The 21,253-nt window shown below is 37.8% G+C and overlaps 1 protein-coding gene across 1 annotated transcript in view; it reads right to left on the bottom strand.

The window, feature by feature from the left end:
- Nucleotides 1–20,638, bottom strand: part of gabrg3 (gamma-aminobutyric acid type A receptor subunit gamma3) — a 111,149-nt gene extending 90,511 nt beyond the window's left edge. The window contains exons 1-2 of the mRNA XM_026213557.1: nt 20,390–20,638; nt 19,053–19,198 (exon numbers count right to left, since the gene is read on the bottom strand). Of these exons, the coding sequence (XP_026069342.1) occupies nt 19,053–19,198; nt 20,390–20,442 (199 nt within the window). The 5' untranslated portion in view covers nt 20,443–20,638. The remainder of the gene's footprint in view (nt 1–19,052; nt 19,199–20,389) is intronic.
- Between the last annotated feature and the right edge of the window lie 615 nt (nt 20,639–21,253).

Raw genomic sequence — 21,253 nt, 5'->3', positions numbered from 1 at the left:
AAATTTGATTGGCCACCCCGGGAGCCCCCCCATAAGATGTCTTGTGATTGGTTAATTTTATGGCCATTTATGGTCATTTTATAGACTCTACTGAAGTTCGCGATTCAGAGAAGTGCAGCGTCGTTTTGCATATTTTGTATCAGTTTATTATGTGACAGTGACCACATAGCAAGATTGCACCAAATGACAATATGCACAGAATGTTCCATAATAATAACTGTCTGGTGACATGTTACTTGATAATTCATGAGAGTAAGTCAGTTAGATAGTCATTTAAATTGTCAGGCCTAACTAAGTAATTTAAACATGAAATTACATGGATGCATTCTGTGCATTTCATTCACAATTATAAAATTCTTTTTTTGAGATTGAGAATAACAGACACACATAAGTGTTTCTTTTGAAGGCAGGGAAGAGAGCAGTGCAAAGCCATGAAAAGAAGTAAAGGTATAGGGAGTTTCTTTCAACAATTTTTTTTACTTAATGGATATATAGAGGGATGTCAAAATTTATAAAATTTTTTGCTTTATTACTGCGTTCGTTTACAAGTAACTTTATTCAAGTATAAAAAGTAATACAATTAATAGAATTTACGTAATATACTGTAGAATTTAGCTTTTGTTTTTTTTGGGACACTGGCGGCCACCCCATTTGGAGGCAGTGCCCCAGCATGTCCCCCCCCCCCCACTGAAAATGCTCTAGACACACCCCTGCTCCTACTGTAAATAACATCAACTCAACAAAATCATTCAATTTGCAATTTCACAACAATATCATACACAATGCATATAATCGCAAAGCCAGTATAATAAAGGCCAACCAAAGCTCAAATTTCTTTATGAAGAGTAAGACTGACAGATATAGTAACAATCTAGAGTGATTACTAAAGGCATCTCAGCAGCTGCCTCCAAAGTGTTGATGCTAGTGATGATTTTTCACGTCTAGACTTCATCAAAGTCACACCAAGCAAGAACTAAAAGAAACAGACAGCTTTTTCATTCCATTTTGGAAATACAATATTTAACGGATTTCCCCCAAATACCGTTCCTTCTTTAAAAAAACTGCTCTGTTGTGCTTTGCTTTCAAATATATATGCCTTGTATTTATTCTCTCTGAAGCCGTATGAACACCTATTCATCAGTAGTCAAAATTAAATGTGGACATGAGGGGTTCTGGGAGGCTAACTGTAATGAAAGATTGCTTAGGCAAATCTAGAGTGCAAAACTGCATCAACTCCAAAACTGCAATGCCGCCTGAGATGCTACAGTTCAAATTTCATCCCAATCAGCTGCCTGCAAATATCCACAGCCTGCCGGAGATTATATAAAAACTGCAGAAGCTCTGAGACCTTGGTCGTGTTAGAAAGCCATACAATTTTAATGTTATTCTGTGTGGGAGGAGCTGAGGGAGGTCAGACCGTCACAAGCAATGGGTAGTACGATACATTACTGGTAACTTACACCGCTGTGAAGTTTGGAGTAGTTGTTTAGCTCCATTAGAGAAGTGTGTGTTGCCCTCAGGAAAATGTCTGTGCTCTTATTCATTAACCTCAACTGACCTGAGCAAGTGAAATAACAGCAGGGGGAAGCTGAGCACTCACCAATCAGCACTATGGCTTGGGGCAAAACGAATGTCCCCCTTAAAACATTTGCTGGAAATCATCCAATAGCTGATTTTAAAAGCTTCTTTGGTTAGTGTCTAAAGTCTAAAAGAACAACGCAGTTTTTTCTGCATTCTGTAGGATAAGGGTCAAACTACTTTTAGAGAGGAGGAAGCAATGACCTGCCAATCAAACAACACCTCTCCTTGTTGCTATACTTCTACATTGCGTTTCAGACTATAAAAAGACCTTTGGATTCATTGTGGACTAACATTTCCAATGAAATGCTCAACAAAACTGCAAAATCACAGAACATTGTTCTAAATCGCAAAGCTGAACTAAAAAGTGCTGAATGTTCCTCAAAGCACATTTCTTACCGGAAAGATCTTTCACATCATAGTGGTATTTATGAGTCAACAACAAAGAATCGCTGGCCAACACCTTTCATCTCCTCCTGCTTGGCGTGGGTGTATTCATAATGTTCTCACAGCATGCAATCCAAATTTCAGCACAGTTCTGCAACAAGACAAAGCTTGTGTTTACTTGCATTTTACATATGAGCTTTGATTTCCAGTACACCAATGGTACCTCTAGGCTTCTAATGGATCATAGGAGTATTTGGACCAAAATGCAGTAGAATTCTACACCCCACTAATACCACAAATTGCTCTATTATTTATAACCTCACACCAGTTCTCTGTGTGTAAAGTTGGCAATCGAAAAACACTGAATGCATTAATCGTCCAGATTTTCTTGCTTTGGGTGATGATGAACTCTGTGAATGCATCATCAGCCAAGCAGATGTCTTTGAGGCCAGCTTGCATTTGTGTTAAAAAAAAAAAACACACACTCCAGTGTCCGATGACATACTCCACTCAGCACTCCATGCTGTTTTTACAGATTATACTTTAAATATTTCACGGTTTACAGAAACACAATATCCCTGTTGTCACAGTGGCCAAGAATACATTTGAGCCAAAAATATGATCCAGTAACCAGCTCCATGTCTATGGGATTCAAAACTCTGAGAATAAATTGACAATCTGGGATTCAAAATCTCACCAAGTCGGACTCTCCATGCTGCCAAGATGGCAACAGCCGCCTCCGGCTAACGTCACAGACATTATGTCCATGCTTTTATAAAGTCTATGGTGGGAATTTACAGATTAAAGGGTGGTGATATTATAATGAGATCCCTTTGCCACGTCACCAAGGGAGCTAAATCAGACACGCTCGTCTTCTCAGACACTTGCAGAAAAAGGGTTACCAAAACAAAGTTACTGGTTTAATCTTTTTCATGTTTCATTGGTTGGTAGATGCACTGGGGACCTTACAGCACTTAAAAGTCAGATTTTCATGATGTCACCATTATTATTATTATTTTTTCTATTCTATCTACTTATTTTTCTTTGTGTGTGTGTAGTGTACATATAATCAATAATTATAATGCTGTCTTTTTTAACTTTTATTCACCGAAGAATCCTGCAAAAAATTATCACAGTTTCCAAAAAAAAAAAAAAAAAAAAAAATTCCAATAAGATACAATTCTTTGCTATTGACTAAGAAAGAAATGCACTTTGATGAGCATGTAGTACTTTTCAGCTGTGTTTTTTTTAAAAAGGTTTATTTGTATTCTTTTTTTTTTTTTTTTAAACATCCATAGTAAACATGTTGTCCACCATCTGTCCACTTCTGCTAGTGCCATAGGGAGAATGCTTTGTCCTGGTCCAAGAGAAGAAATCGCAGGGAAGGAGAATCAATAGATCTTAATCAGAAGATGTGGTCAGAACCTCAGCGAGGCAGATGATGCCTCAAGAAAGGCTGACGTGTGGGAGTGTGTAAACATCCCTGGGGGGGCGAGTGCAGCTGAACTGTAGCAGGGTAATGACCAGTCAGAGGAGGAGTTTATGTCACAGTGATGTTGAACCATATCAATGTCAAACACTCAGACGCACAAGAGACATCTGGGGAGATGGGGAGGGCATGATAAACAAGGCTGATATGACCAGTGGGCAACTGATCTCTCTATCATATCTTTCTCCCTCTCCTGTCTTTTCTCATCCCATCTTTACCTATCTTTAGCTTCCATAATGGCCTGATTTTTGAATTCTTTCCTTATATATGTAATTTGACCCTAAATAAAGGGCATTGATAAAATGCTTCTTTCACTCACATATACAGAATTTTTTTTTGTCAGGCAGACACCTATTCCCATCAACTACAGTTTAGAATCAAATAAAATAAAAAGTTAGTCTTTCTTTCTGTAATTTTGCTATTATTATTAATCAGAAATCTGTCCATCACACATTAGGCCATGCATAATGCAACATACTGTAATAAGAAATTACAGTACATTGTAAAGATTCATCATAGCTGTATTAATATTCATATCTTTGCTATTCATTATTATTTTTAAGAATTGTATAAATGTATAGCTATTTCTTCCACCATGGATTCATACAAAAAGAAAAGATTCCCCAGCAAGATTTATTTATATCATCAATTTATATCACATAATGTTATCGAACAAAATACATATAACATTTTAAAGACTTTAACTTTAAAACTTCATGAACTTTCATTGAGCTCCAATGCAAACCAGTTACTTATAAACATGTTTGTCATCTTTCATAATGAGTGACACTACAGCTATGTCCCCAACTCTCTCAAATTCTCCTCTACATCTCCATACATCACCCATTTATCTTTTTATTCTCCTCCATTTCTCTTTCACTGCAAGCCCTTACCATAACCAGACAGGAGCCTTTTAGTAATTTTTCATGAACGCTGGATTGAAGTGTTGTATTGTATGTGTTTGTGTGTAAAGGAAATAAAGCGAGAGAAAGATGGAATGTGACAGACAGAGAGGAGTCCTGGAATTACACCCTAGTCAATTAGTGTGACATACGCTGACAGAGACGCCACACAAAACAAAGCTTGTGGCCACAGGCACAGTTTTGCCTTACTAGTGCAGATCAAATTAACAGTGTCCTTGTCAAGGCAAGTTATTGCATTATTCCCATGGAGAGAATTTATGAAACTTGGCAGAGATCTTGTCTGATTGTTGGCATGAATGATACAGCAACAGGTGAATGATATTGAATGTGGTATATTAGTTATCAATATCCATGAATCATTTCTGTGATTGTCCTTAATGTATTTAACTACAGATAAAGCGATACACAGGGAAAAAAAATTGAAATGCAGTGTACCGTATTTTCCGGACTATAAGTCACACTTTTTTCATAGTTTGGCTGGTCCTGCGACTTTTAGTCAGGTGTGACTTATTTATCAAAATTAATTTGACATGGACCAAGAGAAATGAACTAAGAGACGTGAACCAAGAGAAAACATTACAGTCTACAGCCACAAGAGGGCGCTCTATTCTGCTCATCGCTCCTGTAGTCTACACTGAGCAGCATTGAGCGCCCTCTTGCGGCTGTAGATGGTAATGTTTTCTTTTGGTTCTTGGTTCTAAATAAATGCGACTTATAGTCCAGTGCGACTTATACATGTTTTTTTCCTCGTCATGACGTATTTTTGGACTGATGCGACTTATACTCAGGTACAACTTATAGTCCGAAAAATATGGTATATAATTACTCAGGTGGTTACCCTTGATTACTACTTTTCAGGTCTGGAATTTACAATTTAAAACTCTATGAAATTCTCTGGTCTTCTGTTGGAACATGAATTTTTAACTATTTTACGCAAATGCAGTTGTAAAAAAAAAAACTAAAGACTTATATAAAACATACACAGATGAATACTCTTCTGATATAACAAAGCTGAAGAAATAAATGTACAGCTTTTCACAATAACTTATCTCCACCTCACTTTGTATCTGAAGTTAACACTTGAGATAAGTGCTCATGATCCTGCGGAGGAGGGTGATCTTTAAGGCTTACATCCCGGCAGAAAGGTGTTAAGCGTTCCTTCATGCTCACCTTTTCTGCCTAATCAGGATTGTCAGACTTCTTGCACACTCGCTGGATTATGAGGCATTTCAGCATCACTACACTAAATAAATGGGGTCTAGTACAGGTGAATGAGCAGAAGTGTGTCTGGCCGATGCTTTCTGGCTTCAAGCCAAAAGGGTTTGGATTAATGAAGCCAAGTCTGACTCTCCTTAGCTCCCAACCTCCACATCATACTTAGTGATTATTTTAACGTATACCTGTTCTAGAGACATGTTACAACTTTTTGATAAAGCTCTAATTGGTTTTCTTTTGGAAATATGTTTCAAATGCACACTGAATGCATTTATGACTGTAAAGCATAGTCCATCTGTGTGTCAAAATCGTGAAAAAAGAAAAGAAAATTTGTCCATATCGCACAGTCCTACTATATAGGCTCATTACAGGATGAGATGTCAAGGGGTTTTGAAATATTCCATGAGCAGGGACAGATATCTAAGTTGAGACCTGGAACATGTCACTGATGCGTACAGGGAAAGAGAAATATAAGGCAGGTGGCATGACACGGAGGTACCAGACCTGTAGAAATGGCTGGGATCAGACTGCCGGTCTGCTGAAGGGCCAGAGGAAAACAGAGAAACAATCTGACAGCTGGGCTCTCTGACCTTTATTAATAGGGATTAATAAAGACTAGCGGCCAATTTCAGCACAATAACCACTGGTAAGGCTTTAACCAGGAGCGTCAAAAGAATTGAATTTGTTGCTTGACAAGTGATGAATATCCACTAGACATATACCTTTAGCAATAGTAATAAAGGGATAGTGCCCCCCAAAAAAACAAACTTCTGCCATCATTTGCTCACCCTCATGCTGCTCCAAACCTGAATGACTTTCCTTCTTGTGGGGGAACACAAAAGATGACTTTTTTGAAGATATTCTGAAGAATGGTTAAACTGTTGTTCTTACAATTAAAGTCAGTGGGGAGGGGGGGGGGGGGGGGGGGGGCTTACCTTTATTTAATCTGAATGAAAGAGATTTGATTTCTTTTTCTCTAGTTAAATTAAGTCCATTTCATTGAGCTAATTGAGTTGGATGATGCCAAATTATCATATTTAATAGTTTTAACTTAAAGTCGTTAAAGTCTATCAAACTCGATTTACAAAGGATTCTTATATTCATTTCATGCTAGTCCAACTTTATTAGGCATTATTGTCACTATACCATCAATAGCATAGGTTAGCATGCTAAATATGGCTATTGTATGTAATATTTACATCAATGTTTACCTTATGTAATCCTGTAATTCATCTGCACTAGATTTCTAGCATAATTGAACAATGAATAGTCTTTCCTTTTACTCAAAGCACATAAAAAACCTTGATTTAAACATTTATTCACCCAAAATGGTCTCATGCAAAGCATGTTGAGAAGTATATGATATATAATTAAAAGAGTATAATTTAAAAATTAATGTCAGCAACAATTATTTGAATTGCTGCAGCACAAAAGGATTAAGTACACTTTACAAATCAAAGTGCATTGAGTGTTATGAAATTCAGTTAAAATGCTCGAGTGGTTTTTATTTAGTTTCTCTTAATTACATAAATTGTAGAAGCTGCAAAAAAAAAAAATATATATATTTTTTTTTTTTTTTTTTTTTTTTTTTGAGTGTAGCATTTTTCAATGTTAAACAATTTTTCATACAGGCCTGGAACAACATGAAGGTGGGTAAATAACAGGATTCAAATTTTTTAGGGGACTATCCATTTACTTTTGGTCAACCAATTTACTTTTGTTCGCTTATATAAGAACTGAAATAGATCAATGCTTATTTTTGTGATGAAAAGCCTCATATTCTTCCTCCAAATATCTAAAGACTGTTAATATGATATTTCAATTGCATAAGCTATATCCATTTTACCATGAAGTAAGCAAATCAGACCTTGATCATGAGAAGTTACATTATTGAAAGGGTGCTTGAATGTCTGTCCTTGCCAGCAGCTGCACATCATACTACGGATATTGTTCAGAAATCTCCGAAAGGAAGCTCCTTTTTCATTCTTATAGACTAGAATGCCCTGAGTAGAGATGGAAAATGTCAAAGTAATTTACTTATATCTTCTCTATTTTTTGAATGCTAAGGTATGCCTAAGGATGCCTGCGACATCAATCATTTATTCCAGCAAAATCTAAAATTTTATTACACATGCTCCGCCTCCGTTTTGTGTCAGTAAGAACGTTCTACCTCGAACAATAATTTTGTGATACCAAACAACCATTCTTACTATTCAAATTTATCACAGTTATATCATATGGCATGTATTCAGTGCTTTTTTCGCTTCCACAGACCCCAGAACAGGATGTGCAGATTGCATGGAGATGAATGACTTTCAGCTGAACACAGCTCATTAAATAAACATACGTATAAGACACAGAGACAAGGAGAGAGGGAACACAGTAAAAGACTGAACAGAGTAAATGGTAGCACATTAAGCCACGTCCTGTGAATATGCTAGTGGTTTTTATTTTTAATGTTTATTATTTTAGTGTAAAACTAACTGTACTCTGAATAGCAATTAAAAATCAAAACCTTAAAAAAAAATTAAGTATCTTAAAGTAAGTATCTGATTGAAAAAACTGTATAATTGATCACAAAATACAGTTATAAACAGAAATATAGTAAAACATTGCAATCTAAACTGAGGGACAGATTTACTACACGGAAAATTTGCATGAATGTGCAATCCTATAAAAGCACCAATGGGAGTGGAATGTTCTGTGGCAGATGTAGATTTAAAATGGGGGGGGGGGGTGGCTTAGTAAATTGTGTTGCGTGATTGATTCATTTAAATACCCTTCTCCCATAAATTTTGTGTCTGACGGGAAACTCATAGAAATACATCTGCAATAAGGTCAGCCACAAAAATAACACTATGCTTTTTCAGCACACATTTTCCACTGTTAGTAAATCTGTCCCTAATGATTTTCCACTTCATAAATGTTAAAGGTGCCATATAATGCATTGATACAATGTTTTAAATTGTTCTCTGAAGTCCCCAGAGTGTGTATGTGGAGTTTTATCTCAAAGTACCCCACAGATAACTTTTTATAGCTTGTCGAAATTGCATTCTGTTTAGGTGCATGTCCCCTTTAAATGAGAATGAGTTGGTGCTCCCGGCTCCCTTCCAGTTTTGCCAAGTCTGTCATTTTCCAGCAGAATTTGGCTACTTTAACACTGTTGCGGTGGGTTGCTTTTCATGTCCGTGCGGAAGGGTTTTGTTGTCCGGTGTAAAAAGGACTTCCCTTTTTTTCCCCCCGGGACAATAAGATGTAACCACCGTGTCCTCAGCAATCTATAAAGACTCCTATGTTCGTTGGTGCATCCAAACACACTTTAAATGTCTCTTTGGCACTGACATTGTTCTTCCATCAGCTACAGCAAGAGAACAGTAATGGCAGACCCCAGCTTCTCACTCAGGGCTGTGCATATGCTCACAGATATGTTTAAAAGAACAGCAATTACACTGTTACAAAAGATCTGTCACATTTGATCAATATACTGTATGTATCACTTTGGGTGTGAGATTACTGATCATGGGGTAAATATTGCAATACTTTTGCAATAGATTTTGTTTTTCTCTCCCTTATCAATTATGAGTCAATATTGTGCAAACTAAATGTTAAATTATTTTTATCAGGATTAAATTGGCCAACCTACTCACTGGGCATCACCATTTACTGTTAAATACCTATATCTGTTGACCTTAAGGCTATTTGGTAGTAATGCCAACAAAATCAATCAGATATTTGGCAAATATGTCACACAGATGTACAGAGCAGTGCAGAGTGGCAGTGGCAGAGTGACATATCTGTACTTGTACCAGGACTATGTGGATAAAGGACTGATGCTGAGATTGTACACTCATTCTGGCAAAGTACACGTTCTCATATTTTTTTTTGTGTTTAATGACTGATGATAAAACAAAGTTGCTTTTGCTGATGGCAAGAAGGGCCTAGAGGTGAGGGCATGTGCATAACACAAGTCTGCTTTATACACTCTCTCTACATACACACACACAAACATTTTCCCACACTGGTACTCTTTTGCCTGAAGGATTGTGTGCAGTACCTCTCTCTATATTCCTCTCTCTCTTCCTGCCTCCCACATTCAGTCTCTTTGTTTCTGGCCTATTACTTCTTTCTCACCTCACACTGTCTCTCTGCTGCGATAAAAATCACAACATAGTAATGACCAGACTGCCTCCCCCCACTTTCTCACACCACCCCCACCACGCCCCCAGCTTTCTCCATCTCTCTACTGCATAGATGAATCCGAGCTAACCCAAACTAGCACTTTATAATGAGTGTTCCTCCAGGGGGCTGGTCAGGGGGGCTTATCCAAAGTGAAGCAATTCTTTTTCCCTCCGTTTATGCAGCAGACAGAGCAGATTGCTGTAGCACGTCTGCCACTTGCCATACGCCATCCGCCTTATGAAGGAAACTCGCAAGGATTGCTCAGGATTTGCTTCTTGAATTCCAATGCGCATGTGTCACATGCGTTTAATGTCCCTAAAGTCTTTTATCTAGTCTCTCCTTTAGCCTGGTAATGATGTAGCCCAGCTGAGTAAGGCTCAATGCACATGAAAAAGAAGAGAAGAGGGAGGCTGACCCACTTTGAAGGGTTTCCCCTACAGCTCAGCCCAAAAGAGAGCTGACACAATTGGGCCACTGTGACACTGCTACTGCTGCGACAGTTGTGGTTTCAATACCAAAAGTGAACACACACGTTGCGCACATGCACACTCCACAAAATCTATGAAGACATCTGATTTAAAGGGGCAGATCTTCAAAAAAAAAAAAAAAAAACTGTCATTATTTACTCACCCATGTGGTTCCAAACCCAAAAAACTATTTTTTTATGAAGCAAAAGAATTTTTTGTTACATATACACATTTGATACATTGACAAATTGAAGTAGTCTATAAGACTTACTTTGTGCTGTTCAAAGTCTTCTGAAGCTATTCAATGCTTTTTAAGAAAACAAACTGCCGTCAAAATACTAAAATCAAATATCATTATTATTCACATATTGGGCCCTATCTTGCACCCAGCGCAATTGACTTTGTACACCGACGCATGTGTCATTCCTATTTTGCACCCGCGCAAAGCGCGCTTTTCCCTCCACAGAAGCACGTCGCTAAACTAGTGAATGAACTTGCGCTCCCTGGGTGGTTCAGCGCAAAAAAGGAGGCGTGTTCCGGCGCAAACAATCCCTGGTGCTATTTTGCTGTTCCATTAAACAATTGCGCCACTGACCAGAAAAAACCTAGTCTAAAGTCAGTGGCGCGTTGTTCATTATGCTATTTTAAGGGCGCATGCTTGACCATAATGTATAGCGTGCACAACGCGCATACACTTTGCTCATGTAATCTACACAGATGCAACAGTTATTTTTGCAAATCATAAATTGTTACACTAAAAAAATATTAACACATGAGATGACGGAAATCATTGTGAAATCTTGCTTACAAATTATTCAGGCTAATTGTAGTAATTAAGGATCAGACCTGTTTGCCCGATAGTGGCAAGACATATATGTATATATATATATATACATATATATATGTATATATACATATATATATATATATATATATATATATATATATATATATATATATATATATATATATATATATATACATATATATATGTCCTTATAAGGACATCTGACAAATTTGTTTGTCCGTCAAGAACCAGGAAAAAAAAAAATCGATGAAACAATTGTGGCTATTTCCTCCCACGCCTGTTTAACCGACGCTATTTTGGGTGGGTTTCTCCCATCCCCATACAACACAATTTCTATGTCTTTCATTGCTTTTACAAGAACATCAGTCTCCTCGGCTGTGAACCGCTCCTGGCGTGCGCCTGGTAAATACGCCATAATAATAGCAATCCATAATGGAACTTGCGCACCTGCTTTTAAAGGGAATGTTGGATGACGCTCCGATTGGTTTATTTCACGTTACGCCCAAACCACACCTATGAATAATGAAGCTACTTCAGACCAACCCATTTTAGATTTGCGCCGGGCGCAAGAGCCATTTATCCCGCCGGGAAAATAGCAACAGCGCCGAGACCCGCCCACAAAGTTACTTGCGCTTCGCGCTTTGACACTTGCGTTTCAGATCGTTAAAATAGGGCCCATAGTCTTCTCCTTTTCAGTCAGCCAGATAACAGAGTCAGTGATTTCATATTCGAGAATGAATCAGTCAGATCTGGGAACAAACTGTTTAGATTATCAGTGAATAAAGATTTACATTACTAACACTGTAAGCTCCATTATTATTTTATTACTTCAGAAGATCTAAAATATAGCATACAAATTATATTGACAATTTTAATGGTGCTTAATGGAGATATGCTAAGATTAATCCTAAACGTAGTAGAAAGAATATATGTACTTTACATTTTTGTGCATTTTATCCAAAAGCAAATTACATTCATTATTAAATAATGGTTTTTATTGGCATCAATGGTTCCATGGAACCTTTCCGTTGTACAAAAAGGTTCTTTATAGTGGAAAAAGTTTATTTAGGTTATTAAAATGTAATTCGCACTAAAAAAATAAAACTGTTATCTTTATAACTGTTTATTGAAAGTGCTTTGGGGATCCTAGAATTTTTTTTCTATGGCATCAGTGCGAAAACTCCCACCTGGACAATGAATTTATTGGATCATTTAAGGTACACATTTTATCAGTTCATGGAATGCCTGTGAATCGAACCCATGACCTTAACATTGCTAGCATCATGCTTCTAAACTAGACAAATGTATAGGGAAAAAATTTGGGTGAATAAATATTAACAGACTTCTTATTTTTGGGTGAACTACTCCTTTAATCTTATGATATCATCTATAAACACTCTGATAGAAAGTGTATCTGTTTACAATGGCTTAAATGAGTTGCTATGCTGCAGGTAAAACCAGCTAATTAGTCTGTTTAATATGCATCCATCTTTTCCAAAACATCTCAATGTGATTTAGTCTATTACTGTAGTATTGCTTGTTGAAAAAAAACATCTGACCCCCCCCCCCCCCCCAACACACACACACTGCACCTGCATATTAGCTTTAATGCACAAGTCGTTTTCATGCTTTTAGAATGCCGTTCACTAAAAGCAGTAGCCATGTGACCTTTTTAAAAGACAACCTTGTAACTAGCTGATTGAGCATAGCACAGATGGCACCTTGAACACTAGCCAACAAAAGAAACAAAACCAACAAATGAATGCTGAAGAGGGAAGAGTGCTATATGAAGCTAATACCTAGAAGTCAATAAATCACTGGTCAAATCACTGCAAAAATGGACCCTAATGAGAAAACAAAGCTGATAAAAACAAGCCTGAAGCAACAGGTTCTTTGCAGCCTTCCAGCTAATTCACTTCGACAGATGCACTACCATCCGTTGACAAGCTCCACAAAACACTGCCATGTATAAGGACTGACGTTAATGTACTATTAATCACAGACATTCGGGATAATGCACCAGTGCCATAATCAAATCAAATCTTGTAGACAAGTTCGAGGACAACATCATGGAGATTCAGTGAATTGGCAGTGGCAAGGGTTTACAGATGCTCCTCTTATCGTAACGGGGATAATAAGAATAGAATAGAAAAATAACCCGAGAGTGCCTTGTACAACCTCTAAGTCTGTAAAATGCAATATTATGACTATAACAATATGCAATACATCCATCAGTACAAGGGGATTCCAGAAAACATGCTGATAAAAAGTAAAGGAGTCTGTAATGTACCAGCAGAGCTCTTGATTTAGGTCTTTGTTCTGTAATCTTCCCATTTTGCGGATGCAATAGGTCTGAATCTTTCATTGTTAATGTATTTCACAATACTTTGTTGGTGCACATAAAAAAAGGAATATGCTGCATTTGTAGATATTTAAAAAAATTTCAGAGGACAAAAATGGAAAACAAATTATATATGTTTCTGTAATAAAATCATCCACAGGAATTTTCCATAGTGAAAACAAAATCAATATCTATCAAATTTTATTGAGGCAGGTTTATTGAACAACCTTGGGATTTATGCACAAATGAAAGGATGACTCTACATGAAGTATTATTTTCAAGCTAATATCAGACTTAATCGTGTCTAACAAGAACCTGAATAAGTTTTCATCTAGTGCTGATGGTATACGTAGCTGTGATGCTCACAGTGTTTCCATCATCTGATGTCTAAATACATGAGACTTTATCTCCAGAACTACTCTGAAAGACACTTTTTGAGATTTTCACCATTTCATTTGATTAAAACTATTATCAAATACACACTACAACTCAAGTATCTTCATATAATAATAATAATGTGTCACACTACTGTGTTGACACAGTACTCACACAAACACGATGATGTGTTTAAATTATGATGATGGGCTTATTCTTGACACTAGAACTACAGAGGCAGTCCCCGTTTTTTAATTTGAAAAACTTTGTTAAAATAAAACCCATATACCCCGACTTTTCCTAAATGTGTGTATATTTTATTATAACATTGTTATTGTATGAAAATTACAAAACACAAAAGATTTCTGAGTATTTCTACCGTGAATGGCCAAATGAGTCAAATTGACCGTTCACATTACAATAGTAAGAATGTATAATTTCTTATTTTGTGACTTTTCCCGCGGTTGGAGACGCACATTAATGTTGCCTGGCAACTTCTAGTTCTAGTTGTTTTTATATTCTATTGCTAAGCTAAAGCCAGGTGGACACACCTACCCTAGTAATGCTATAGCTAATGCATTTTTTTTAGCAACAGTGACGATGTTTATTACATATACTATCATATCTATCACTACTATCAACAGATATATTTATTCATGGATCATGATTCCAGTGGTGGCTGTGTAGAATTGTTTCCAGTTCATCTGATCCAATCATTCTCAATTACTCCAGAGCATTGTAAAGTACAAAAGTAAAAATTTATTGAAAAAGATGTATGCAATCATCTCCAATATACATAACATTATATCTACAGAAATATTCAGTGTCAGTTCATATTTGATGGCATTTAGACTTTCAAATAAGCTACAACATTTTCAATGGAGTGAAAAACTTTTGCTCTCCCGCTTGCTAGACACAAAACAAGACACGCACATTCGGGAAAGATCTACGTAGCTCTTTTAAATATTACAAAAATATAATATTGTTTAGGGTGATGACGTCATAAAATATGACAACAAGCATTCAAAGTTACATTGTAAAACCTCAAAAGATGCTTTGAATGTAAATATGATTTGACAAAAATGGCAATCAGTTCAGTCTAGTATGAACGGTCAGTCAGAATGACCACTATGGCCATTCTAGTAGTTATAGAATTCCAGTAGTTCTAGTGTTAAAATAAATCCAGAGAAGGTTAATCCAAACAAAGAGAAGTCGAAGTCGTCGAGACTCGACAGCCACGAACAAACTAGAGAGCAGATTAAATACACAACCAGACTAAACTAATTTATGAACACACACCTGAACAGACTGACAATTTACTCAATGAATGGAAAAGTACAAAAGAAAAACAACATCCAAACTGAATGATAGGGTGACAGATCGACCCCTTCCCGGAAGGTGTAACCTCACGCAGAAGAGAGAAGGATGAAGGATGGTGAAAGGATGGCAAAGGGCAAGCACGGCAGCAGAGAGATGCAGGAAGAGGTTCAGGAGGAGGACGACAAACAAAATCCAGTGAGGTGTACATGTAGGTGGAGGAGATGACCAGGGAGGAGCCTTAAGTTGGTAGGTGTAGACCCAGGGCCCAGCCTGGACTCCAGGGCAGCATCGCTGAAGGGAGAAGGGCCAGAAGGCAGCAGATTGCCCGCAAGTCCGTAGTGGAGGCATGGCAAAGTCCAGTCGGAGCTGACTGAAAGAGGGAGACCGGTGAGGCCAAATGGCCAAAGGGCCGATGGTCCACAGCAGAATCAAGGGTGGGAGGATCATAAGTGCATTAGTCTGGACAGTTGTACAGGGTGGAGCAGAGGCTTCCAAGGCCAGAGGCGGAGCCACAGGCTCCTCAGGTCCAGGAGACGAAGACTCCCGGCAGGCCCAAGAAGGAGCCCCATGGAGGAGGTGACATAGAGAGACTGACAGGGGACGAATATGACTGGTTAGCAGGAGTGGCTGAGAACAGAGGAGAATGAGGAAATGCACAAAATCGAAACAAGAATAAAAAGTCTCTTAAAGCAGCTTGGAGAGGAGGTGGGAGAGGGAGGCTGGGCGGGACCAGCAAATCAGACAGATGAACAGAATTATGCAGGCTTAGGGGAAACAAAGTCTTTAACTCTCCAAACTGAAAAACAGTGTCCAAGCCCAGTAAACACACACTCACACTGGCGGGAGGGTGGATGGGGCATGCATCCATAACCTTGAATTCCATGAGAATTCCCTCCAGCATGTGTGGCGTTGCTGGCTCACACACCTGGTCAGATGCAGTAGTCAGCTCAGGCTACACGTTGATGGCAGGCTCATTTGTTGCTTCTCGCGATGGCTTTTCCAAAATGCTGGGCTCAGCAAGACGCTCTGTGCAGCGGGCTAGTGACTGGTTGTGGCACTGGGTCTGGAGTGGGACTGGTGATGTCCTCAACGGTGAAGGCTGATCCACAGGAAACTAGCACCCACCTCACATTTTCAGCGAAGCTCCCTCGAGAGGGTTTACCGGACAACTGCGCCCTAGTGGTGCTCCACAATTCCACAAGTAGAAATGTGCAGAGGCAGTCAACTGGAAAGTGGTCTGGTGGGCGAGAATCAGGAATTCCTCCAGGTGCTCCTCGAGAGAGTGATCTCCCTGCTTAAGGGACAGCAGGGTGATTGTGGCAAAAAAAAAAACACTACACAAAAAACACTGATCAAACAAAAACAAGGTAAAAGCACACTGCTTATACTTTATGGTCGGGGCTTCTATCACACTACAGTGTGGATTAACTCACATGAACACGATGATGGATGATAATAGGTAGTCTTAATAAATCCACAGAAATCCAAACACAGAGAATGCTTACAACACACATAACATCGACAAGACCTAAGGCAACAATGAACAGAAAGAGAGCAAATTAAATACGAAAGCAGATAAATGACACACACCTGAACAGAATGACAAAAATGAACGGAAATGGTGCAAAATGAAAACAAAGTGAATAAAACAGTGACAAAAAGTAGTAGTAATACTACTACTACTACTACTAATCACTGCAACAATTTTAAGGCATATCATACAACAGTATATTTTTTCAACTGTTTTAATCAGTTTGTCAAATCTTATTTATATATATATTTTTAAATGCAATGTTTGGATGTAAATTAATAGTTATATTTTCATTTGGTAACATTTTTTACTTGTTAAAGTTTTATTAATTCATTTAATTAGTCTCCAATTCAATATTAAATATTAAAACTGAAATATTAATACAAATGGATTTCATATGGTACTAAACTAAAAGGTAGCTTACTTTGTAGAGTTTAATTATGAATTTAATGCTTACATTAATTCTCGAGGTCTAACAAACATGTGTAAAGCATTTCACTTCCCGTTAATAGTAAATTACTATTGTAATAAATACTGGTATGATATGGGAAAAATATTGATATAATATTTTGGCCACACTGCCAAGCCCTATTATAATGTACCAGACAGCCTTGAGATGTTGTTTGTTTTTAGTCCATCATGAATCATATGTATTTGTGGTATTTGCAGTAATGAAATCATACCTGCTGATTCAATACACATAACTCATCAAGAAGCCGAACAAAACAGCATAACACGTAATACTGAAACGCTAGCGGATAAATAATTATGGTCAAAAGAGGATTGTCTTTTATTTGCATTTCAATTCTTATGCTTCATGACAAATTATTTCATAGCATGTGAAAATCGTCCAAGAGTTATTCCTTTTCTTTTTTTTTTTTTTAGCCTCAAATTCTGCATGGAGAAAGAAAAACAAGAAAAGGACATTTCTGACTCACAACAAACACTCCAAAGTAAAAAAGAGAGGGATAGAAAGAACAAACAAAAGAGTGTGTTTCTGCGTGTGTGACTTGAAACAGTAGGTCCAGTTGTAGGAAGTGTATTAGAGCCCCTTACATTGACCCACTCTGCAATTGAGTTGACAGATCTGAGACGTGCTCACCAGCTCCATTCCTCAGTTTCTGTGGACTTCACTGGAATCTTTCTACTTCCTTAACAGTGTCTCATGTAGCTGTCTTCATACATAGTATCACAGCCATTCAGTGGCATGCTTGATTACATAGCAACACAGTCCTCTCCAGAAAGACTGAGCTACAAAAGAGAAAAACAAAAGCTATTTCACGGCAAGGTGGCTCTGAGGCAATATGCTTGATTTGTGTGGGTTGTTATAGGTGTGATGTGTGTGTGTGTGTATAATAGAGCAGATGAACATAGTCTGACTCTTAGAAATCAGACATGCGTATAAGAAATATAATTTGGAGACTCTCATCCATCAAACATGGAGGTTGTGCTTCTCATTGAAAGGAAACAAAAAACAGGTAGAAACAGTGAGATTTATGCACGGATAGGCTTTCTAAAATGCTTTGAATCCAATAAGACGCAATATATCACAACGATGCCACAAAACCAATAACAGACCTGACAGATGTGTCAAGAGTGGTTGGGATGTTCTGCGGTGACATCTCAGATCGAGTACAGAATGCGCTGCTTGAATTGCAGATTGCGATTTCTTCTCATGACATTCTATTTATTTGCATTTACTAGAAAATAGCATCAATCTCAACCTTAAGATATGTTTAGAAATTAAAATGGCATGTTATTCTGATGAAACGCCTGGAATTTCCAAACAGATCTATGAAACCTGCACTCATAGAGGCCCTCTGTAAGCAAATATAGCTCTTGAAACACATGAAAACAAGCAGATCTGTGAGATTACATGCAAGTGTGGCTTGTAGTGCAGTCCATGAGACTATTAAGAGCACTGTGGTGTAAAAAAAGAAAAGAAAGAAAAACATAAAAACTGTAGGGGGAAAAAAACATGAAATGTCTGTATAAATAAGTAGAAAATCACAGGAAAATATTCCACTGCTCCAGGAATTCAATTACTTAATGCAAAACCATAAACCCATGGACTAGCTGCAGCTAACTCTCAATGTCTCTCAAACAGTGAATACATTTGACATTTTTATTCGTCATAGTATAAGGAAAATTGTGTCGCTTAGTGTAATTTGCAGGTGTATTCTTTTACTCCACAGCATGACGCTAATGCATTTCACCAGTTTACAAAAACTTAAATTGTTGGGGTAAACAAAGCAGTTTGACTTGAAAGCAAATTCAATTTATGTATATGACATACATTTGTTTGCATGTCATGACTGTAAAATGAAGCTCCATGATGGGTAAGGCTGAATGCAGTAAAGCTAAATGGATTTCAGCACCATGGGCAGCTCCATGAAGCTCCACAGAATCCTCAATGACTGCATTTAGAAAACCACTCACCTCCAATATCCGGCCGCAGCTTTTTGTCATACTCCTTTAGTAAGTTGTTTAATATTTGCGTTGTGTCCGTCTCGTGGGTTTTGGGGGCCAACATTTGATTCACAGTAACGTCGTCGTACTCATCCTCAGAAGCGACTGTTTGAGAACTGAAGAAAAAGAAAATGTATTCAACAGGTCACCGTGGAGGTTTAACTTATGTAAAGACACTTCAATAATTGTTTTGAATTACTGCTCACTACTACTGAAATATGGTAAACAACTTCAATTAATACATTTATGTCAAAATTATAGTTACAGCAATCTGGAATAGCTTTAGCTTATTAGTCACCATTTTATAACCTGCTAGTTTTTAAAGCATGGAGGACTAATTAGCAATCAGACAATAAAACCCATATGAAAGTAGAAACTGTTTCACAATTGCACACACATGCAAGTTAAAGGCTGGGTTTCCTAAAGAACTAAATAGAACTTTACTCATTCGTACAGTAAGTTGGACGTGTTCTTTATGGCATGTTTCTCAAAAGCAACATTATCCAAGCAGCATGTAAAAACATTAATAAATTAGCCTATGATCACACATTACATGCAAATATGTCAACAAATTACATTTAAGACTGTGCTAAATGAGCGGCTCTTTCCTTCAACAAGGAACTGATCCAGTTGTCTTGCTTGTTGCCTTGTCTTGTCTACCATAAGAGAGACATAGTCAAATGCTGCATGAAACATTCATTCATTCATATATACACGTGTGTGTGTGTGTGTGTGTCTTAAAAATCATCATCAATCATAAATCACAAGCTGTTCAGTTCAAATTTAAGTACCTCGACAAAATAGCATGCGATTTCCACGTTTGTGAACATTTTTGCCATGTTTTCTGGTTAGGAAGACAAACTTTCTTACATGGTTCAGCACCACTAGAACTGACAGCTCCGGTAACGACGCACATATGCATTATCTCCACAGTGAAATAGTGTCCAACATAAGTTAAGATCAATTTAAAAGCGTGATTTGTAACGTTTTCACAAAACCCAGACAAACACAAATCTCAGATTACACCCACAGAGATGCCGTTTGAAGACATGGCATAGAGATCTAAGTCTTTCACGAAAGCGCTGCGCCACAAATAAATAAAGATTGAAATAACAACACAGAAAGTCTTCTGAACTTCAGAAATCTGAAGACTTGTTCTTAAAGGTGCGTACATCACATCTCCATCGCCAGACTGATGACTTATTATGTTAACATCTGGCTAGACTATGCATAAGACATCTGCAACAGAATTACCCTTATTAACAAATAATTGCTGTAAAGACAAAAAGGGCAGCAACTTTACTTACCATGCACGAAAGACTGACAGAAGAAAGAAGTAGAGGAACAATTTGGTGGACATGTTTTGGGTGAGCCTGACTGCGTGTTGAATGTGGCACACAGCACGGAGACACTTCTAAGAAGGAGAAAAGTGACACAGCTGCAGCCTTTTCTTCCAGGCTCAATTAAAACAGTGGCGAGTTGTCGAGGTTATAGTCCAGCGGGAACAGTAAGATGTCCTCTGCTAGTGTCCGGTGCTTAAACTTCAATTACATTAACAATTAAAGCTGCAAGCAGCGATGAACGGGCCCTCGCACCCGGGCTCACCGGCAGCGAGTGGCTTTAGTTAATAGGTGAACGGTGAGAAATATGCGTTTAAACTCATAAATATAAGTAGAATATATCAATGTTTATTCCATATATGTGCCAATCTTCCTGTTGCCAGCAGGTGGCGCTATCATTATAATGGAATATTGGCCTTCAGATGTGTTCAGGGCAGGACTTTTATCGAACATGTGAGGTTTGGGGAGGATTGGACACTTTATGCCTGCGTTACAACAACATCCTATTTCATGGCGAAACAATGAAATTTGTCAGGCCGCCATGGACACGCCCTTTAACGAAACCTCAAGATCTTCGCAATTTAAGATCGCAAAAGGCTTTAGATTACACTGACCAAGTTTGGTGTTGATCTGAATAAATATCTAGGAGGAGTTCGTTAAAGTACAACCCCTGAAAATGGCCAAAACAACACTAATTTTGCAGAGAAAATTCCAAATAACTGACTTCCTGTTGGGATTCGGACTTCGTACCAAGAGACTTTTTCGTAGATATTGGTGTGTTACATGTGTGTACCGATTCTTGTACATGTACGTGAAACATAGCTCAAGGCG

Source organism: Carassius auratus, chromosome 31 (assembly GCF_003368295.1).
Source record: "Carassius auratus strain Wakin chromosome 31, ASM336829v1, whole genome shotgun sequence".
Taxonomy (NCBI): domain Eukaryota; kingdom Metazoa; phylum Chordata; class Actinopteri; order Cypriniformes; family Cyprinidae; genus Carassius; species Carassius auratus.
The sequence above is the reverse complement of the archived record's forward strand: the minus strand, read 5'-3'. Positions and strand labels throughout refer to the sequence as shown.